At 43.5% G+C, this 21318-nt stretch overlaps 1 protein-coding gene across 4 annotated transcripts in view; it reads left to right on the top strand.

The window, feature by feature from the left end:
• The window catches only part of TMEM241 (transmembrane protein 241), a 116541-nt gene that overhangs the window by 65064 nt on the left and 30159 nt on the right, over nucleotides 1-21318 (top strand). For all 4 annotated transcript variants that reach the window (XM_027576857.2, XM_027576855.2, XM_027576854.2 and 1 more), the window contains 2 exons: nucleotides 5944-6013; nucleotides 9781-9874. In XM_027576857.2, coding sequence (XP_027432658.1) covers nucleotides 5944-6013; nucleotides 9781-9874 — 164 coding nt within the window. The remainder of the gene's footprint in view (nucleotides 1-5943; nucleotides 6014-9780; nucleotides 9875-21318) is intronic.

The following is a 21318-nucleotide window of genomic DNA, read 5'->3' as shown; positions in this document are numbered from 1 at the left end:
GATGTGATCTCTTCTGGAGAATGTTCCATGGGCACTGGAGAAGAATGTGCATTCTCTTGCTTTGGGATGGAATGTTCTGAATATATCTGTGAAGTCCATTTGGTCCAATGTGTCATTTAAAGTCCTTATTTCCTTGTTGATCTTTTGCTTAGATGATCTGTCCATTTCAGTGAGGGGGGTGTTAAAGTCCCCCACTATTACTGTATTGTTGTCCATGTGTTTCTTTGCTTTTGTTAATAATTGGCTTATATAATTGGCTGCTCTCATATTAGGGGTATAGATATTTACAATTGTTAGATCTTCTTGTTGGATAGACCCTTTAAGTAGGATATAGTGTCCTTCCTCATCTCTTATTACAGTCTTTGGTTTAAAATCTAATTTGTCGGGCGCCTGGGTGGCTCAGTCGGTTAAGTGACTGCCTTCGGCTCAGGTCATGATCCTGGAGTCCCTGGATCGAGTCCCGCATCGGGCTCCCTGCTTGACAGGGAGTCTGCTTCTCCCTCTAACCCTCCCCCCTCTCATGTGCTCTCTCTCTCTCTCTCAAATAAATAAATAAAATTTAAAAAAAAATAAAATCTAATTTGTCTGATATAAGGATTGCCACCCCAGCTTTCTTTTGGTGTCCATTAGCATGGTAAATGATTTTCCACCCCCTCACTTTCAATCTGAGGGTGTCTTTGTATCTAAAATGAATCTCTTGCAGACAACATATCGATGGGTCTTGTTTTTTTTATCCAATCTGATAGCCTGTGTCTTTTGATTGGGGCATTTAGCCCATTTACATTCAGGGTAACTATTGAAAGATATGAATTTAGTGCCATTGTATTGCCTGTAAGGTGACTGTACTGTATATTGTCTGTGTTCCTTTCTGGTCTATGTTACTTTTAGGCTCTCTCTTTGCTTAGAGGACCCCTTTCAGTAGCCCTATACTTTTAAAACATTAAAAAATTGAGGAATAGGGGTGCCTGGGTGGCTCAGTTGGTTAAGTATCCAACTCTTTTTTTTTTTTTTTTAAGATTTTATTTATTTGTGAGAGAGAGAGAGAGGAGAGAGCACAGCAGGGGGAACGGTAGGCAGATAGAGAAGCAGGCCCCCGCTGAGCAGGGAGCCTGATGGGGGACTTGATCTCAGGACCCTGGGATCATGACCTGAGCCAAAGGCAGATGCTTAACTGACTGAGCCACCCAGGTGCCCCAAGTGTCCAACTCTTGATTTCAGCTCAGGTCATGATCTCAGGGTCGTGAGATCGAGCTCCATGTCAGACTCCACGCTGAGCATGGAGTCAGCTTAAGATTCTCTTTCTACCTCTCACTCTGCCCCTTCTCCCCCCCCCACCCCCGCTTGCATGTGCACACTCTCTCTCTCAAAAAAAAATTATTGAGGTATAATTTATGTATATGAATTGCACCTATCTTATGTGTACGGCTTGATCAATTTTGACAAAGGTATACACCTGTGTAGCTTACACTGCCTTGAAGATACAGACCATTTCTGTCACTATAGAAAGTTTCCTCATGCCCCTTTCTCATTATTCACTTCTCATCCACCACCAAAGCCACCACAGATCTGATTTCTGTTACCATAGTTAAATTCTGTTTATCCTAGAGCCTTGTATAAGTGGAAGCACACAGCAAGTGTTCCTTTTTGTCTGGCTCTTCATTCAGTGTAGTGTTCTGAGATTCATCCAGGTTGTTGTCTGTTTCACTAATTGATTCCCTTCTATTACTGAGTAGGGTGCTAGTGTCTGAACATACCACCTTTTGTTTATCCATTCACCTGCTGATGTTCACTTGCACTTTGCACTGTTTCCAGTTTTTAGCTGTTATGAATAAAGCTTCCATGAATGTTCTTTTTTAAATTTCTTTTTAAAGATTTTATTTTTACGTAATCTATACACCCAATATGGGGCTCGAACCTATAACCCTGAGATCAAGAGTCACACACTTTAGGGGCGCCTGGGTGGCTCTGTCGGTTAAGCGTCTGCCTTCGGCTCAGGTCATGATCCCAGGGTCCTGGGATTGAGCCCCATATTGGGCTCCATGCTCGGCGGAAGCCTGCTTCTCCCTCTCCCACTCCCCCTACTCTCTCACTGTCTCTCTCCGTCAAATAAATGAATAAAATCTTTAAAAAAAAAAAAAAGAGTCACACACTTTACCAACTGAGCCAGCCAGGTGCCTCCCCCCCACGAACATTCTTATACAAGAATTTTTTGTGGACTTAGGTTTTCATGTCTCATGGATGAATACCCTAGGAATAGAATTTCTGTGTCTTAGAATAGATGTACATTTAACTTTTAAGAAAGTGCCAGTTTCCTAAAGCGTTTATACCATTTTACATTCCTACTCAGCAATGTCTGAGAGTTCCAGTTCCTCCACATTGTTACTAACATTTGGTGTTCAGTCTTTTTTTTTTTTTTTAAGATTTTTATTTGAGAGAGAGAGAATGAGAGATAGAGAGCACGAGAGGGAAGAGGGTCAGAGGGAGAAGCAGACTCCCTGCTGAGCAGGGAGCCTGATGTGGGACTCGATCCCGGGACTCTAGGATCGTGACCTGAGCCGAAGGCAGTCGCTTAACCAACTGAGCCACCCAGGCGCCCTTGGTGTTCAGTCTTATTTTAGCTAGTCTGCATGGTTTCTTGATAGTGCTCTTGACCAAGCTGCCCTTCTCACTATTCCTGAGTGACTAGAAAGATAAGTGTTTCTGTAGAGGCAGATATGGCCCTTTGGGTCCCAGGCTTGGGAGTGCATTGGGAGATGGTGGTAAGGATCAGGTAGATAGTTCTCTTTATCCTGAGTGCAGACCCTGCCACATTTCCCTCTTCGAGCACTGCATTTGCTCCTTGGTGGATGGAATCTACCTCCCCCTCTTGTCGTTCAACCTCATGATTCACACAGAGGCTTCAAGAACCTTGGAACCTTGCTTCCCCTTGGACCATTTTAAGCACTAGTAGAGAAGAGAAATTCTTCCTCTGTTTGCAAGTTTGCATTTCATCTTTGTATCAGGCCCCCTCTGTTGTGTGTTCAAGAGGGAGAAATTTCAGGGACCCAGCGAGCAGAGGGACCCACAGGAACTGGACCCAGAAATGACCATGTCACCTGGTGTGTACTCATGTGTGAGACAAAGAAGTAACGCTGATTACTTCTTGGAACTGACCTTCCATTTTCCTGCTGGTTCCCAGGGCTAAAATCTGGTGAGAGGAAGTTTTCTTTATGTTCAGATATCAGTTAGTCTTGAATGTGGTAAGATTGGACCACACTCTTCACCGTGGGAATTTCATGCCTTGATCTTCAGAGAAATTGGATTCACTCCCTCACTCAGAAATGTCAGCAGAAAGGGTCATGCTGTGACGAGCACCGGGTGATGCCTGGAAGTGTCCAATCACTGTCTGTCCACCCGAAACGAATATGACACTGTGTCTTAACTAACTGCAATTTAAGTAAAAACTGAAGAGAAAAGCAAAGGCCTAACGAGGACTGTGTTGTAGAAGGCTGCGTGTTGCTGCCACAAAACACATTCACGACTGTTGGGCTACGTAATTTGTGCTGAAATTGTGCATTCCCTGATAGCTGGTGCAGGAGCATTGTCTTCTGAGCACCCTTACCAATTTTTCAGGTTCCTGGACTGAGTTCTCACGGGTTTGGGCCAGCCAGCCACACGCTGCCTTGTCATCGGGGCCATCGGTGGCATGGTCATTAACCTCTGCTGGGTAGAGGTTGGCGTGCACCCTCCTTATTGAAGAACTGGGGGAAGAGAGGAGCCAGGCTGCCAGCATCAGAGGGGAAGCATTTGGGGCACATTTGAAATGAAGGACCAGCAGAGCCAGCTGGAAAGGGGAATGTTCTCTGCAGGGGAAGCAAGAAGATTTAGGTGCTTTCAGGTATACTGCTGGTTTAGCCTATGCCGGGGGTGATCCCAACGCCCTGGATATGAGATGAGTGAGGCAGAATCCCTCCGCTCAGGGACTTGGTGGTTACACAAGGAGAGACAGGCATAGCGTCAACTAAGTACTGTGTGGGAAACGTGTAGGCTTAGAAATGGCTCAAAGATAAATGGTGAGCCGTTCTCTCTGTCAGGAATTTATAGGCTCCGTTTTCAGGGTTTCGGTGAAGGTGATCACGTAACCGGTAAATTCCCTAGGACCGTGATGTTTTTCCTTCATCTTCCTGCCTTCCAGCCCGCCTCACACCACCCCATGGCTCGTCAGAGCCCCCCCCCCCCCCCCCCCGCAGCCCACGCTGGGCTGGAAAGGCTGCCAGTGCCCCGCGAACCCTGTTCTGATGAGAGCCTGGGTGCAGAGAGGAGCAGTGCCCGAGGAATCTCGAGGTCCTGCACTTAGCTCATCTCCTCTCTGCCCTTCCTCCTCACCGCACGGACTGTACGGCCAGTGCCCTCGCACTGAGAGGGACACTGGAAGGGGGCCAAGAACCACAGCGGCCAGAGAGGGCGAAACCCTGCATGGACTGTCACTTTGCCCACCTGCATGGGGGGGCGGCTCTGGCCGCCCTCTGGGGCTGGGATGCCCCCGGGTTACCTCACTGTCACTTCTGTGCGGAAAGGGCCTCCCGCAGAAATCATGCTCTTCCCGCACTGAGCCTGATGATGTCATTTGCAAAACCCCTCCACCAGCGCCGGCCCGCGTAGACAGTGGAAGCGGTCAGGGGAGTCGTGGCAGGAAGAAAGCGAGAGCTCTGAACCTCTGGTTGGGCTGCACGAAAACCAGATCCCGAGAGACCCTCCCCCTTTGTAGTTAAGCACACGCACATATGCACAAACGAAACAAAACAAAACAATAGTCGTGATAAAAAAAAAAAACCCTCTAAGGAGATGAAATTCAGGCCTTTCCTTCCCAAGAGGTGGTTGAATTAATTGAAATCAGTTCGGTCTCTGAGGAAGGGTAGCAGCCCGTTGTGTCTTGTTCTAACCCTCTTCATTATAAGTGCAGTGATGAAGGAATTACCAACTGTATGTTGCACATGCAGGTAGCACACTGTGAGTCCCTATAACTTAGGAAGATCAGCCTTTCTTGCTCCGGTCCATCCGGATCTGGGAGACAGACTGAGGCCTGGGGGTCCGAAGGTCTGGCTCCTCCTGAGTCTCAGAAACTCCAGATATGGGAGGATTAGGCTATCTGCTGTGGAAATGCTTAATTCCTTTTCTCTGGACATTTTTGGAAGGCTTTCTGCTTTTTTAATCTCCTGACTTCTTGTTTGTGACCAAGTTCAAATTCCAGAGAGGGAAGCAGCCAATATGTGTGATTATTTCCTCTTGCACCAAGTGGAACTAAAAGAATGAATTTACTTCACTAGAAATAAATGCACCCTTTGGACCTTAAACCCAAATGAGTAAGCTTGGTCGGTCTGGCCCCTGCGCCATTTGTGCAGTAATTAAACACCAAATGAAAAAAAGATGTCAGAGGCATGCATTCACAATCTTTTTTTAGACATAAAGCAGAAAAGAATAGAATAATGTTTAAAAAAAAAAAAGATTCTTTTTTTCCTACACTCCGCCTTGGGCAGGGATGGCTGCCGGGTGATGAGGAAAGATTGTAGGGTTTGGAGTGACTGGGGCGTGTACATTCCGGCTTCCCAGTTCAAGAGTTGTGCAATCCTAGACACATCCTTTAACTTCTCTGAGCACCAGTTAAATGGGGATACTAAAACACCAGAGAGTTATTACAAGGACTGAAAGAGATGTCGTACATAGAGCTTTTAGCATAGGGCCCCGTGCAGGGCAGATTCTCGCTAACTGGGCATTATGGATCATCACCCTATTATTTTAAAATGATGCCGCTAACACAGAAACCCTGGGGATGGCAGAGGGAATTCAGTGCCGGGCAGCTCAGTGCTCAGATGGCTGTGCTAAAGACCCTCGCCTGTGTTTCCCTGGGCCGCTGGGGATGGGGTGTGTGGGGACCCATTGTCTCACCGTTGCTATGCCCCTTAGGTGATCTCATCAGCGTCCCGGACTTCCCATTCCTGTATTTCTACAGATTCCATGGCAGCTGCTGTGCCAGGTAAGCTTAACCCATAAACCCCTGGCCCTATTAATTTGTCTGTCTTCATCAACTCCAGGGTCACTGCCGGTTGGTTATCCAGATGAGGGCAGAAGAGAGTGGTGGCCGGGCCAGGAAGCTGCTCCCTCGACCATCCACGGGTTGTCATCCACATCCTTAGGTGCTCAGGGCTGGCCTGGGGCCTGGGGGACCTGTGTCCTACAGAAGTTCTTTGGAAAGGGCAGAAGAGCCAAGAACCCTGCACTGTTTTTCTCTCCACAAGCCATTCCTAAACAGAACTTCAGTGTATAAAATGATGCATCAGGTTCAGTTCAAGGGAAGATTTGGGTCCAGAATTGCACCCGTTCAGCTTCCTCCTTGGCCCCTGCTTTGTCCCTAAAGGGCGCCCTCCCAAAAACCTTGACTAAATCCTGAGGCCCTGAGAAACAGGTTTTGGAAACCAGTGACTAGGCGACATCTAGACAACAAAGTGACCTTTACTACATGGCCTTGGGAGGTACTGAGACCAATGAGATGGGTACATATACATAGAGTTCAGACCCACCCTCTACTCCTTTCTAGCCATGATTCCCACGTTGCTTGACTTTCTCGTGCTGAGAAATGGAAAGGCTTCTGTAGATAGTCTCGAGGTGTGTGTTCTGATAGGGTTTCCCACCCTATCAGCCCAGTCTTGGGTTGAGTGCGAGCCTTGCTGCTTGCTAATGTGTTGGTTCTTTGGGCAAGCTATCCTGGTTCTCCCGAGCTTTAGTCGAGTTTCCTCATCTGTAAAGTGGAAAGATAATACCCCTCCTGGCTGATCACGTATACTAAATAACGTGTGTAAGCTCCAAGCATCTCGCCTGGCCTAGTAAATGATGGCCATTACTATTATCTGCTCAGTTTGACTATAATTAACTAAAATGTCCACAGACCATGAGCCATTGCTAAGCCAGACCACTTCTTCCCACACATAAAAGGTGGTACCTTGTGGGGCAGTGGTTCTTTACAGTCAAAAAGCTGGTGTGTGGCTCTGGACTGTTTCTGATAGGGGTGTGTTAGGACAAAAAAAAAATCAATATTGTATAGTTTGCTTTTGCATTGGAGCCTCAGAATGGCACTTATCATCCTCAGCTAACTTTCGGGAGGATACTGACAGAATTCGTCTTCCCAGTTCCTGTCAGTTTGGTCAGGCCTTGTGGGCTGCCCATTAGCTAGGCTCGGGTGGCATGAGTGTTAGTGCTCCTCTGGTGTCTGTGGACTTGTTTCCCTTTGGGTCAGGCTTTTTGGCAACACCAGCAAACACGGTGCGGAGGGGAGTACAATCGTCGCTCAGTTCTTTGAAACAGAGACCATAGTTCATAGCCCGTTGATGCTGGCTTTTTGGGGCGATAGTCTAGCTACATTTCTGCTCCTTTTAGTCTGCAACTTTCTTGCAACCCAGCATGAAAAATCAGGGTTTTATACTTTAAAGATTTGGCAATTGTTGCTTGAATTGCTAGGAATCTCTTACGTTCTACCCACCCCTAACCCCCGGCTGCAGTATGAAGCTTGACCTCTTTTAAGAATGTATCTGTTTTCCCCACATCATCTCATGATTCCTCCACGGCCATATCTCAGACTAAGTGTTGTCACCTTCAGAGGCCCTGGAGGAACTCAGAAGGAGTCATGGAGGCCCGAGGGGACAGTGGTAGCCATGACCCAGAGAAACATTAACGGGGAACCCGGGCTCTTATACTTCTGGGATCCTCCCATTGCTTTTAAGGTCTGCCTCCACAGCGAGGGGTAGAAGAGCTGAGTGTGGAAGGAGAAAGAGAGGGACCCGTGAGTAATTTGGAGACGATTCAAAGACATACCAGTCAAGGGATGGGAAGGAGTCATGGATGCTTTCCCAAGCGTGTTGGGCACAGACTGGGAGTGGCTCTGTTCTAGCAGAGTCTGTGCTGAGGGGAAAGGGGACATGGAATCATGCCCTTCCTCTGGCTGGAGGTGGCGGGGGGGATCGGAGGGGAGGGGGTATGGGAGGCAGCACAGGCACCTATAAAGTTGTCACCTCCCTGGAGGCAGGGGTGGATGCCACCAGCAGGAGCTCTGGAGCGCCGGCCACCTTACTTTCCGCTCCCAACCTCGCAGTGGCTGTGGGCACCTGCAGCATGACACTCAGTCTTTGTTGGGTCAAGAAGGTATCTTCACTGTGGAGAACCTTTGAAAGAACCAGGACACCTGGATTCTGATTGTGCCTGCTCCTCAGTTTGCTTGTTAATAAAGTGAGATTTGGGGCTAGGGAGGCTTTCCGTTCTGAAAGTCTCAGATTTCCATTAAGATAGGATGAGGACCACTATGCATATTCCTGCTTTAACAACACAGAACCTGAGGCAAGAAAAAAAGGGTCAAAAGGGGGGATGAGTCAAGGTCACGAGGGTCAGTGGGCACAACCCAGGTCACTCAGTTTCCAGCCTGCTGCTTACCCACTGGACCTCCTTGCCTTTTGGGTGTGAATGACTGACTGTCTTCATCCATAGCCGCCCAGCCTCCCATGACTACAGATGCAAATCTGAACAAACTTTGCAGGATATCAGGGTCCAACAGGCTGAAAGATACGCAAGGGAATCCTCATCCCTGTCCTTGGTCCTGCCCCAAGAATGTGGCTATGAACTAACCTAATCTAATGAAGCGAAGGCACACATTTCTGTGAAATTTGGCCTTACAGCTGTTTAACTCAATCCAACCTGCTTCTCAGTAAACCTGTCAAATATTTATGTCATACCTACCGTGACCAAGGCACCATGTTTGGCTCCGTTGGGGACCACACAGAGAAGCCCAAGATTGGGCCCTGCCCTCTCAGAGCTCATGATCTGAGTTGGGGCCCCACAGCAGTGCCTGTAATAAAGGTGAGATGACAGGGTGGCACTTGAGACCCTGGAGGTACAAATGAGCTACAGCTCATAGGACCTGCCTCTGTGGTTTGGGGTACAACTGCAGTCATATCTCTTGCTTTTCAGTTTCTAGTAGGTCACACTCAAGCCCCTGCTTGACAAGCAGTCAACCTCTATCATGGATTCTCTCCCAATTGCCCAGCCTCCAAATGCAAGGAGGAGTGACCATTCTGTTGGAGTGCCCTTCGCTTTGTCCTTGACCACACAGTGATGCTTTCAGAAATAGTTCCAGCATAGACCACTACTTCCCTGTCCACTCCTATGCCAGTGCCTTGCTGCTCCAGATCGCTAGGACTCCCCATGCGGCGTGGTCTCTCAGGTCACACACATGGGCTTAGGCATCATTCCCAAAGCATAACAGCTGTGTAACTCAGCCTGGTTTGGGGGACATCTGCTCCTGGAGCCAGCCCCCCCCTTCAGATTCTTACCTTGAACCCAGGAGTCAGTCCAGACCCTTTGTCCCCATATGGTGAGTTTCGCTTTGGAAGTCTTTTTCTGGCAGTTTGTTCTGCTTGAAAAAAGTTGAAGTTCTACCTTGGCAAGCACCAAGCTCCAGAAATAATATGGGAGAGAGCAGGAGGTATTGTCCTCCACACTTTTTTTCTTTCATGATTTAGTCAGAGACTTCCCAAGTTTCTATACTCCCTCCCCCAGGGCCCGCTACCCAGTGGAACTCTTATCATAGCTCCTTAGAAAATTAGAGCTTCCTGGGTTTTTAAATCCAGAGATCACTAGAAAACCCAGATGAGATACAAGGTTCTGTAATAATTAGAAACTGGTAAAATGTAAGAGAAAATAGCTATTGCTTAAAAGGAAGACAAGCCTCACTAACAAAAGAATATTTTCTCCTTCCAGCGGATTGTTAGGATTCTTTCTCATGCTCAGCACAGTGAAGCTGAAAAGCCTTATGGCCCCAGGGCAGTGTGCAGCCTGGATTTTCTTTGCTAAGGTAAGAAAGAGTGAAGGAGTGGGGAAAAAATCAATCTCAGGAGTCTTCATGTCCAATGTTTTTGGAGCATGTGTAATGTCAGGTCTGATCTTCATGAAGTCATTTCCAGTCATGGGCCCTGAGCCTTGATCCTTCAATGATGACGATTTCTGTGGTCCTCTGCCGATTTTATCAGCATGACGTAATCTTTATCACACTCCTGGAAGGGATAATCCCCTTAACTTGCCTGAGCTTTAATTTTCCCATCTGAACATGAGAGGTTTGGCCTCCAGAAATCTCTTAAGTCTTCTCCAGTTCCATGAGACTGGATTCCTGGGTACATGGGGCAGGTCTTCTCTTCCTTCCTCGGGGCTGTGAGGGTGCCCAGAGCCCAAGTCTGTCAGGGGTGGTGGAGAAAGGAGAAGAGACAAATGGCCAGGTAGGAGGACTTTGATGAAGCCTTCAGAAAACAGACTATTAAAAGAATGCCCGTTGCATATCTGATGATCATGGTTGAGGCATAAGATAGAGAGGTAGGAAAATAAGGAGCAGAAAAAGCAGCTGTGGCATGCTCAGTCGTGACTGAAATGCTTTGGGACTAACTTTTTTCTAGCGGAGCCTTTCATTTCTTTTGTGCCTGTGAAAGAGTTGAGTTGCAAGGCCCTATGTGCTGCTTCTGAGAAACGAGATTTCTTTTTTTTTTTTTTAAGATTTTATTTGTCAGAAGGAGAGAGAGAGCACAAGCAGGCGGAGTGGCAGGCAGAGGGAGAGGGAGAAGCAGGCTCCCTGCTGGGACGTGACCCCAGGACCCTGGGATCATGACCTGAGCTGAAGGCAGACGCTTAACTGACTGAGCCACCCAGGCGCCCCAAGAAATGAGATTTCTTGATTTAACCTAATGAAATAATCATTTAAGGTCGTACCTCGAGTCATCTCTGTTTGTTGGTTGATTTTTTTCCCAGAAAACAAAACCAAACATTTTTCTTCAAAAACAACATTTCACAGTAATATTTTCACCTCCATAGGTCTGCTTTTTAATAGCATTGATAATTCTAATTACAGTAAAATGTAAAGAGTGGCTGAGATACTGACTTCCAGTGTGACGGAATGAGGAGGTTGACAAATCCTCCTCCCAGAAAGTAACTGGAAAGCTGGAAAAAGACTGTCAAAAATATCCATTTCAGCTCTCTAAAAATTGACCAAAGGCATACAACAAACTGAGAAAGCAAGCATTTGTTCCTGAAAACTGCAGAACTCTGGGTAGGAGCAACGTGAGCCTGTGGCAGTCTTACCTAAGGTCATTCTCATTCCCTCCTCCTCAGCTCTGTCCGTGTGATATCTCAACCAGAGCAGGGCAGGCTGTGAAAACCAGCAGCCTTGCTGCCGCTTCCAGAATACTCTATTTGGAGTATTTTTAGTTAAAACGGCCATGTTAGTGGTAAATCGGTAAGAGCCAGTAACTCCACTGTCTTGAATTTCCAGTCCTCTTTGGGGCAAGCAATGGACCAGTGGTCTAGCTGAGCACTTAATAGGGAGTTCGGGGAGATGAGACAGCAAGCAGGGGCTTGATAGCTCTCCATGTGTCCCAGATTGACCGTAGTCTGTGTGCACGAGCAGCGGAGATGGAGTGTGCCCAAAACACCCACATGTCCCTGGCCAGCAGAGCCTGCATGCACACACAGAAGATGGGAGAGAGCCAGCAAAAGCTGGGGCAGGCATGAAAAACTTCAGCCTGAAGTTTGAGTGTGCTCCCTAGCCCACACACAGTCAGAAGCAGAGAGAAGAAGCCTTTCTGGCTGAAGGTGTTTGAACAAAACCTCTGACTAGTTTTTGCTAGAACACTAAGCTATGCAGAAATGGGGATGACTTCTAGAAAGCCAGAAAAAGCTTAAAAATAAAAAGAAGAAAAAAACTGAGTAAAGGACATCAGCAACTGTACCTTATATGGGAGACTAATTTCATAGACTTAGTCCAGGCAAATTACTAAACAAGCAAAACAGCAATACCAACAACAGTGCTCTGGGAAAAGTCAGAATCCAAAGTTGCTATCCTATATTATATGTCCAGTATTCAACAACAAAAAAGTTAGGGGCATCCAAAGAAACCAGAAAGCATGATCCATACACAGGAAAAATGCAGTTAATAGGGGCTATGTCTGAGTGTCTTCCGACATAGGACTTAGTGGAAAAAGACTGCAAAGCAGCTATTTAAATACGCTTAGAAGCAATGTCGACAATAGCCAAACTGTGGAAAGAGCCAAGACGTCCATTGACAGATGAATGGATAAAGAAGATGTGGTATATATATACACACACACAATGGAATATTATGCAGCCATCAAAAGGAATGAGAGCTTGCCATTTGCAATGACGTGGATGGAACTGGAGGGTGTTATGCTGAGCGAAATAAGTCAATCAGAGAAAGACATGTATCATATGACCTCACTGATAAGAGGAATTCTTAATATCAGGAAACTGAGGGTTGCTGGGGTGGGGGGGTTGGGAGGGATGGGGTGGCTGGGTGATAGACATTGGGGAGGGTATGTGCTATGGTGAGCGCTGTGAATTGTGCAAGACTGTTGAATCACAGATCTGTACCTCTGAAACAAATAATGCAATATATGTTAAGAAAAAAAAAGAAAAGAAGAAGAAGATAGCAGGAGGGGAAGAATGAAGGGGGGGAGATTGGAGGGGGAGACGAACCATGAGAGACAATGGACTCTGAAAAACAAACTGAGGGTTCTAGAGGGGAGGGGGGGTGGGAAGATGGGTTAGCCTGGTGATGGGTATTAAAGAGGGCACATTCTGCATGGAGCACTGGGTGTTACGCACAAACAGTGAATCATGGAACACTACATCAAAAACTAATGCAATGTATGGTGATTAACATAACAATAAAAAATTTTAAAAAAATAAATATACTTAGAGATCTAAAGGAAACCATGTTTAAAGAATTAATAGAGGGGCACCTGGGTGGCTCAGTCGTTAAGTGTCTGCCTTCGGCTCAGGTCATGATCCCAGGGTCCTGGGATCGAGCCCCGCATCAGGCTCCCTGCTCAGCGGGAAGCCTGCTTCTCCCTCTCCCACTCCCTCTGCTTGTGTTCCCTCTTTCACTGTGTCTCTCTCTGTCAAATAAAATCTTTAAAAAAAATAATTAATAGAAAGACTCAATGAATACAGAATCTCAATAAAGAGAGATGATTAAAAAAAAAGAGACCCAAGTGGAAATTCTGTAATTGGAAAATACAATGACCGAAATGAAATGAAATGAAAAATTCCCTAGAGGTACTCAACAACAGATTTAAATGGCAGAAGGAAAAATAAGTGACCTGGAAGGTGGAGCAAAAGAAAGTATTCAATCTAAAGAGCAAAGATTTTTTAATAACTGAAGAATTATGAACAGAAGCTCAGAGACCTGTGAAACAACATCAAGCATATCAACATATGTGTTATGAGAGTTCCAGAGGAAGAGGAAAGCGGTGTAGAAAAAAAATACAGTCGATGGATGACTTATCAAAAACAATGGAAACCAGAAGGCAATAGGATAACATATCCAACATGCTGAAAGAAAAGTCTGTCAACCATGAAGTCTACATACAGCAAAACTGTCCTTCAAATGTGAAGGAGAAATAAAGACATTCCCAGATAAAGACTAAGAGATTTATTGCTAGCCTCTATATCAATCATTATATTACATGTTTTTTTTTTAAGATTATTTATTTATTTATTTGACAGAGAGAGACACAGCGAGAGAGGGAACACAAGCAGGGGGAGTGGGAGAGGCAGAAGCAGGCTTCCCGCCGAGCAGGGAGCCTGATGTGGGGCTCGATCCCAGGACCCTGGGATCATGACCTGAGCCGAAGGCAGATGCTTAACAACTGAGCCACCCAGGCGCCCCAATTATTATGTTACATGTGAATAGACTAAATATCCCACTCAAAAAGCAAAGATTGTCAGACTGGATAAAAAAGCAAGACACACCTATATGCTGTCTACAAAGGACACACCTTAGATTCAAAGACATAAATAGGATGAAAGTAAAGGATGGAAAAATATCACCATGCAAACAGTAGCTTATTAGCAAGCTAGCTAGAGTGACTATATTAAAATCAGACAGGGGCGCCTGGATGGCTCAGACGGTTAAGCGTCTGCCTTCGGCTCAGGTCATGATCCCAGGGTCCTGGGATCGAGCCCCACTTTGGGCTTCCTGCTGAGCAGGGAGCGTGCTTCTCCCTCTCCCTCTGCCTGCCACTCCCCCCTGCTTGTGCTCTGTCTCTCTCTCCCTCTCTGTCAAATAAATAAAATCTTAAAAAAATAAATAAAAAATAAAATCAGACAAAATAGACTTTATGACAGGAAATATTACTAGGGAAAAACAAAGACATTTGTTAATGATAAAAGGATTGATACACTAGAAAGATATGACAGTTATAAATGTATATGCACCTAACAACAGTACCCCAAAATGTATGAAACAAAAAGTGACAGAATAGAAAGGAGAAATAAATTATTCAACAATAATAGAGATGCCAATCCTGCACTCTCAAAGTTGATAGAAGAACTAGATAGAAAAACAAGGATATCGAAGGTATAGATGACTTGAACAATACTATCAACCAACTTGTCATAACGGACATATGATACTCCACCCACTGACTGCAGAAGATGCATTCTTCTCAAATACACATGAAACATTCTTCAGTATAGATGTTGTGCTGGGTCACAAAACAAGTCTCAGGAAATTTAAAAAGATTGAAATCATGTAAACTATGTTCTTTTGTCACAGAATTATATTAGAAATTTACAACAGAAAAAAAAATCTAGAAAAAAACCCCATTTATTTGGAAATTAAATAACATAGCTCTAAATAGCCCATGGGGCAAAGAAGACATCACAAGGGAAAATAAAAGTATTTTGAGCCAAATGAAAATAAAACCACACAATATGTCAGAATTTATGAGATGCAGTTAAAGTAGTGCTTAGAGGGAAATTTATAGCTATAAACACCCATATCAGAAAAAAGAAAGGTCTCAAATCATAATCTGAGCTGCTACCTTAAGAAACTAGAAAAAGAGCAAATTAAATCCATAGTAAGCAGAAGGAAGGATATGATAAACTTTAAAGTGGAAATTAATGAAATTCAAAACAAAAATAATAAGGAAAATCGTTGGTTCCCTGAAAACACCAACAAAATTGACAAACCTCTAGCCAGAATGACTAAGAAAATAAGACACAACATTAGAAATGAAATGAAGGACATCACTACTGATTCTATAGAAACTAAGAGCATTATATATTATGAATAACTTTCTTCATTTATATTATGCCAGCAAATTAGACAATTTAGAGGAAAATGGACAAAGTCCCAGAAAGGTACAAATTAGGAAAATTGAAGAATAAATAGAAAATCTGAATAAACTTCTCTAACAAGTAAATAAATGTAAATAGTAATTAAACATCTTTCCACAAAGAAAAACTCAGGCCCAATGGGCTTTACTGATGAATTCTGTCAAATACTTTTATTTTTATTTTATTTTATTTTTTAATTTTTATGTTTTTTTCTTGTTCTTTTTTTTTTTTTAAGATTTTATTTATTTGTTTGCCAGAGAGAGAGAGAGCAAGAGAGAGCACAAGTGGGGGAGTGGCAGAGGGAGAAGCAGACTCCCTGTTGATCAGGGAGCCCGATGTGGGACTCAGTCCCTGGACCCTGGGATCATGACCTGAGCCGAAGGCAGACGCTTAACTGACTGAGCCACCAAGGCATCCCTCTATCAAATATTTTTAAATGAAATATTTTTTCTTTACAAAATCTTTTAGAAAGCAGAGGAAAGAGAATAACACCCAATTTATTCTATAAGGTTAGTTACCTGGATACTAAAGCCAGACAAAAGAAAATCATAAGAAACCTATAGATCAATATTTTTCATGAACACAGATCTTTAGCAAAATAGTAGCAAACCAAATATGGCAGCATATAAAAAGAATTTTATAGCATGATCAAGTGATATTTATCAGGAATACAAAGTTGGTTTAACAAATGAAAATTAATATAATACATTATAGTTATAGAATAAGGAGCAAAAAATGTAGCCATGTCAATAGGTGCAGAAAAATCATTTGATAAAATCCAACATCCAAAATTCATGATAAAAACTCTCAACACACTAGTAATAGAAGGGAATCTTCTTAACCTGATAAAAGGCATATGTGAAAAAACCTATAGTTAACATTACGCCAAATGGTGAAAGACTTTCCCTCTAAGATTGGGAACAACATAAGAATGTTTGTGCTCACCACTTCTATTGGGCAGTGAGGTATGGCCAAAAAAAAAAAAAAAAAAAAAGGCATCCAGAGCAGAAAGAAATTAAATTGTCTGTATTCACAGATGACATTCTCCTATATGTAGAAAATCCTAAGAAATCTATAAAAACATTAATTGAACTAATAAAACAATTTATCAAGGTCTCACGATACAAGATCAATGTACAAAAATCAGTTGTAGTTTTATGTATTAGTAACAGTCATGTTCATAAAAATGAAATTAGGAAAACAAGTCCATTCATAATAGCATTACAAAAAATACGTAGGAACTTAACAAAGAAGTTCAAGACTGAAAACTGTAAAGTCTCTCTAAGAGAAATTTAAGAAGATCTCAATAAATGGAGAGACTCAATGTTGTTAAGATGGAAATTCTTCCTAAGTCGATCAATAGGTTCAACGTAATCCGTCAGAATCCCAGCAAACGCTTTTGTACGAATTCACAAACTGATCCTAAAGTGTATTTGGAAATTCAATAGCCAAAACAGTTTTGAAAAAGAAAAAGAAATTTGGGGTTGAAAACTCACTATAAAGCTAGAATCATCCAGACATTATGGTGTTGGCATAAGGAGAGGCATTTATGGTCTGTTGACTTTCAAGATAGGTGCCAAGGCAATTGAACAGGGAAAGGATTTTCTTTACAACACATGGTGCTGGAACAATCAAATATCTATAAGCCAAAAAAAAAAGGACTTAGCCCCTCATCTCACATCACCAACTCAACATGGATCATGAACCTAAATGTAGGCACTAAAACTAGAAGACTCTTAGAAGAAAACATGAGAAGACATCTGACTGACCTTGGTTTAAGCAAAGAGTTCTTAGATATGACACCAAAAGCATAAGCCATAAAGTAATTGATAAATTAGACTTCATTTAAATTAAAATATTTTGCAATTCAAATTAATGGTCAAAAGACACTGTTTAAGAAAGTGAAAAGCCACAGCCTAGGAGAAAAGATTTACAGATTATATATCTGATTAAGGACTTGTTTCTAGAATGTCTTAAGAATTCTTACACTTCAATGAGACTACATACAACCCAATTAAAAAATGATCGGGGGACCTGGGTGGCGCATTTGGTTAGGCATCCAACTCTTGGTTTCAGCTCAAGTTGTGATCTCAGGGTCATGAGATCGAGCCCCTCATCAGGCGCCCTGCTCATCTTGGAGTCTGCTTAAGACACTGTCCCCCTGCACATACCCTACCTTCCTGGCATCTGGCCCAATAAACATTAGTGGCTAAAAAAAAAAAAAAGACTCTGTCCCCCTCTCTCGCTGCCTCTCTTCCCTGCACTCTCTCTCTCTCAAATAAATAAATCTGTTTTAAAAAATAAAAAACCAAAAATGGTCAAAAGATGTGAATACATATATATGTATATAATGGAATATTACTCAGCCATAAAAAAATATCTTGCCACTTGCAACAACATGGTTGGAGCTAGAGACTATAATAAAAAGAGGAAGACAGAGACAATATGATTTCACACATATATGAGATGTAAGAAACAAAACAAATGAGAAAAGGGGAAAATAGAGAGAGAGGCAAACCAAGAAACAGACTCTTAACTATAGAGAACAAACTGATGGTTACTAGGGGCGAGGTGAAAGGGGGATGGGTAAACTAGGGGATGGGGATTAAGGAGGGCACTTGTGATGAGCACCAGATAATGTATGCAAGTGTTGAATCACTACATCGTACACCTGAAACTAATATTACACTGTACGGTAACTAATTGGAATCTAAATAAAAGCTTAAATTTTAAAAAAGGAAAAAAGATGTGAATAGACATTTCACCAAAGGAGATATATGAATGGTTCATAAAGTCCATTAAAAGGAACTCAATGTCATTAGTCATTAGGAAAATGCAGATTAAAACCATGATGAGATACCACTACACACTCACCAGGGTGGCTATAATAAAACAATACAGATGATATCAAGTGCTGACAAGGATGTGGGGAAACTGGGACCCTCACAAATTACTGGCAGGAATGTGAAATGGTTTAGCCACTTTAGAAAACTGTCTTGATAGTTTCTTACAATGTTAAACATAAACTGACTATACAACCCAGCAATTCTGTTCCTAGAAATCTACCCAAGAGAAATGAAAACAAAAAGACTTTAACATGAACACTCAGAGTAGCTTTCTTCATAGTAGCCCCAAACTGTGCACAATCTAAATGTCCATCAGCTGGTGAATGTGTGAATGAGATGTGCCGTGCACATACAGTGGGATGCCGTTTGGTAGTAAAGAGGGACGGGCTACTAACACATTGCTATGCCACGGATGAATCTCAGAACCATGATGCTTGGTGAAATAAGCCGGTCGCAAAAGAATACGTATAGTATGATGCCATTTCTGTGAAATTTCCAAAAAAGGCAAATTTAGGGAGACAGAAAGCGTAGTGATGGTTTCTTGGAGCAGAGACTGACTAAAAGAGGCTCAAGGAAGTTTTTTTTAGGTAATGGAAATGTTCTAAAACTGGGTTGTAGTGATGGTTGCACCATCATTTAAATTAATTTCTTGAATGTGTTCATTAAAAATCATTGAATTTTACATTTACAGTGGGTGAATTTTATGGCATGTGAACCATCCCTCAAAGCTACAAAGTGCTCAAAGAATAGTGTTTAAATCTTGTCTTTCAGGACTAGGGAGGGTATTTTTCCTATGTGTATGGCTTTGCCTGTTTGGCCATTACTTTCATGAGGCTCCTTTTTATTTATTTTATTTTTTCTTTTCCTCTTAAACTGGGAGGGAGGTTTATAATTTCCTTCTCTGTAGTTGATTCAGAAGTGGAAGGATTTTTAATTGGCTGCTGTGGTTTAATGCTAATCCTCCTTAAATGTGGAAGATGGATTAGAGGAGCCACTAAGGTCTTTTCCAGCCTCAATACATCAAGCAGTCTTTCTCTTTTTCTCCCTCCCCTCTTCTCCTTTTTCTTTTCTGTTTGAAAATAAGCTCTGTTATCCTCAGTGGCAGAATATTTACCCGTTCTTTGGGCCACCTACACATCAAAATGTGCTGACATTTGAATACAACATAATTGTAGTTAGCAATACACCATTTCCCCATGACGTCATTGTGACTCTACTGAGTGCCAGCATGTTCGGAAAGTGACTCAGAGGTTGTTCCATTGGCCCCAGAGGAGAATTTGGATTCTGTGGAAACACTCAAAGATACGCAGAAAGGGACGTCATTCAGAAGGGGCTAAGGGTACCTTCTTCCTTGCTCCAGATGGATCCATTCTCTGGTATTTTCCTGGGAGTTGTCACATGAACTTCATCACTTCCAAGGCATCCATGCTTCTCTCCAGTTCTTATCTTAGTATCTTCTTTAGGTCTGAGAAAGCTCAGCGTGGGAAAAAAGTGCCTCTGAGTCACTTTATATTGTTACCACTGTTGTTATTGTTTTTTTTTTTAAATCTGTGGATTTAAGAAACATTCTAAAAAGCTAAAAATAACAGAATATTTAGCAACTTTTTACATTCCTCCCTTCAGTTTTATAAATTCGGGTGTGTGAAATCTAACTTCATCTTCATGAAATCTTGGAATCCCTTCCCACTTGTGAAGCATTGGTACAAGAAAAAGTGAATGAATTTAAGAGGAAAGCATTGAAATGTGTACACATATAAGGAAGATGTGGTATGCTAATGGGTTTTTCTAGCAGATTTAAGTTCTCGTGTGAGAATTTTTTCTTGATCAAATAGTGCCTTGTCTCATCCTTGTTAACTTTAAACTGACTGGTGTTGTCAGCATCCATTGGGAAGAAACAGTTGAGGCCAGTGTGAGTTTTTGTTGAGGATGAGCCAGGAGAGGAGAGGCATTCCCAGACAGCAGCTCTGGCCCTCTAGGGTCCTTAGAATCAGTGTTTGCTCCCCATTTCAAAGCTGCCTCCATAAGAATGCTTTTTTCCTTTAAGCTAATGCCGTAGTTGCTGCTGCCGTATTGTCCTGAGTCTGTGGTAGACCAGCAAGCCAAGTCTTACTTAGTCTGTTCTCCTTACGGCCCTGGGAAAGATTTTTCTATAGCTTGCCTAGGATGCGTCTCTTGATTTGGTTTATTTTTTTGATTGATAGAGTCTCAGCTTTCATGTGCATGGGCTGGGATGAGGGCGGCCCTCACTCTCAGGGCCATGCACAGTGGGGTCAGCACCAGAGAATAACATGCGCCTCCTTACCTGTTGCATACCTAGCTTGCCTCCCCCGGTCCCTTCCCTGACACTGTCATGATTTACTGCCTGCCTGAAACAGCTGTTAATTCCATGGGATTTTAAGTTATGCTAGATTCTTAGAGTTTGGGTGATACTGTTTTTTAAGATTTTATTTTTAAGCAATCTCTACACCTAACACGGGGCTCGAACCCACAACCTTGAGATTAAGAGTCACATGCTCTACCGACGGAGCCAGCCAGGTGCTCTTAAATGGAAAAAAAATTTTTTTTTAAAGTAATCTCCACACCCAACATCACACTCGAACTCAGAGAACCCTGAGATCGGATCAAGAATTGCATTCTCTACTGACTGAGCCAACCACGCGCCCCCCTGGGTGGTATGAAGAGTGCCTTATATCAAAGTGCATGGCCTCTCTTTGAATGGCCTTCTTCCCAGACATGTCAGTCAGTCAACATTGATTAGGGAAACTTTTGGAGTCGGGGGTGGAAGAAGTGCATTAGTGTATGTGTAGTGCTTGCCAAAGGCATCTTATAATCCAGAGGAGGAGGTAAGAGTGACAAGGGTGAGACTCTTAGAGCTCATTGCTGAGCAGGGTGGTATGACTTCAGGAGCTGGGAAAAGGGAACCTGTGAGTGGGCTGATGCAGTGGAGAGACCGAACTGGCCCCTGCAAGCCCGTCTTGCCTGGGAGGAGGGAAGATGGAAGGAGGGCCTTCCAGGTTGAGCGGCAGGGGCCCTGAGGTGGGATGTGCAGTTGGGGAACCGTGAGGAAATCAATTTGACCGGAGGAGGAGGAGAGTGTGAAGGTGTGAGGGGGAAATTGGGCCCAGAAGAGACAGATTAGGAAGCCCTAAAAGCCATGCCCCCAGAGACCACTGTGAACTTCTGAATGAGACCGGCTGACAGCAGATTGCATTGGAAATGAGTTCCAAGCATTTAGAAGGGAGGCAAATCAAGGTAGTGAGTGATGGCAGTA

The sequence above is a fragment of the Zalophus californianus genome, chromosome 14 (genome assembly GCF_009762305.2).
Source record: "Zalophus californianus isolate mZalCal1 chromosome 14, mZalCal1.pri.v2, whole genome shotgun sequence".
Lineage (NCBI taxonomy): Eukaryota > Metazoa > Chordata > Mammalia > Carnivora > Otariidae > Zalophus > Zalophus californianus.
Note: the sequence above shows the minus strand (reverse complement) of the source record. Positions and strands in the feature narration are given on the sequence as shown.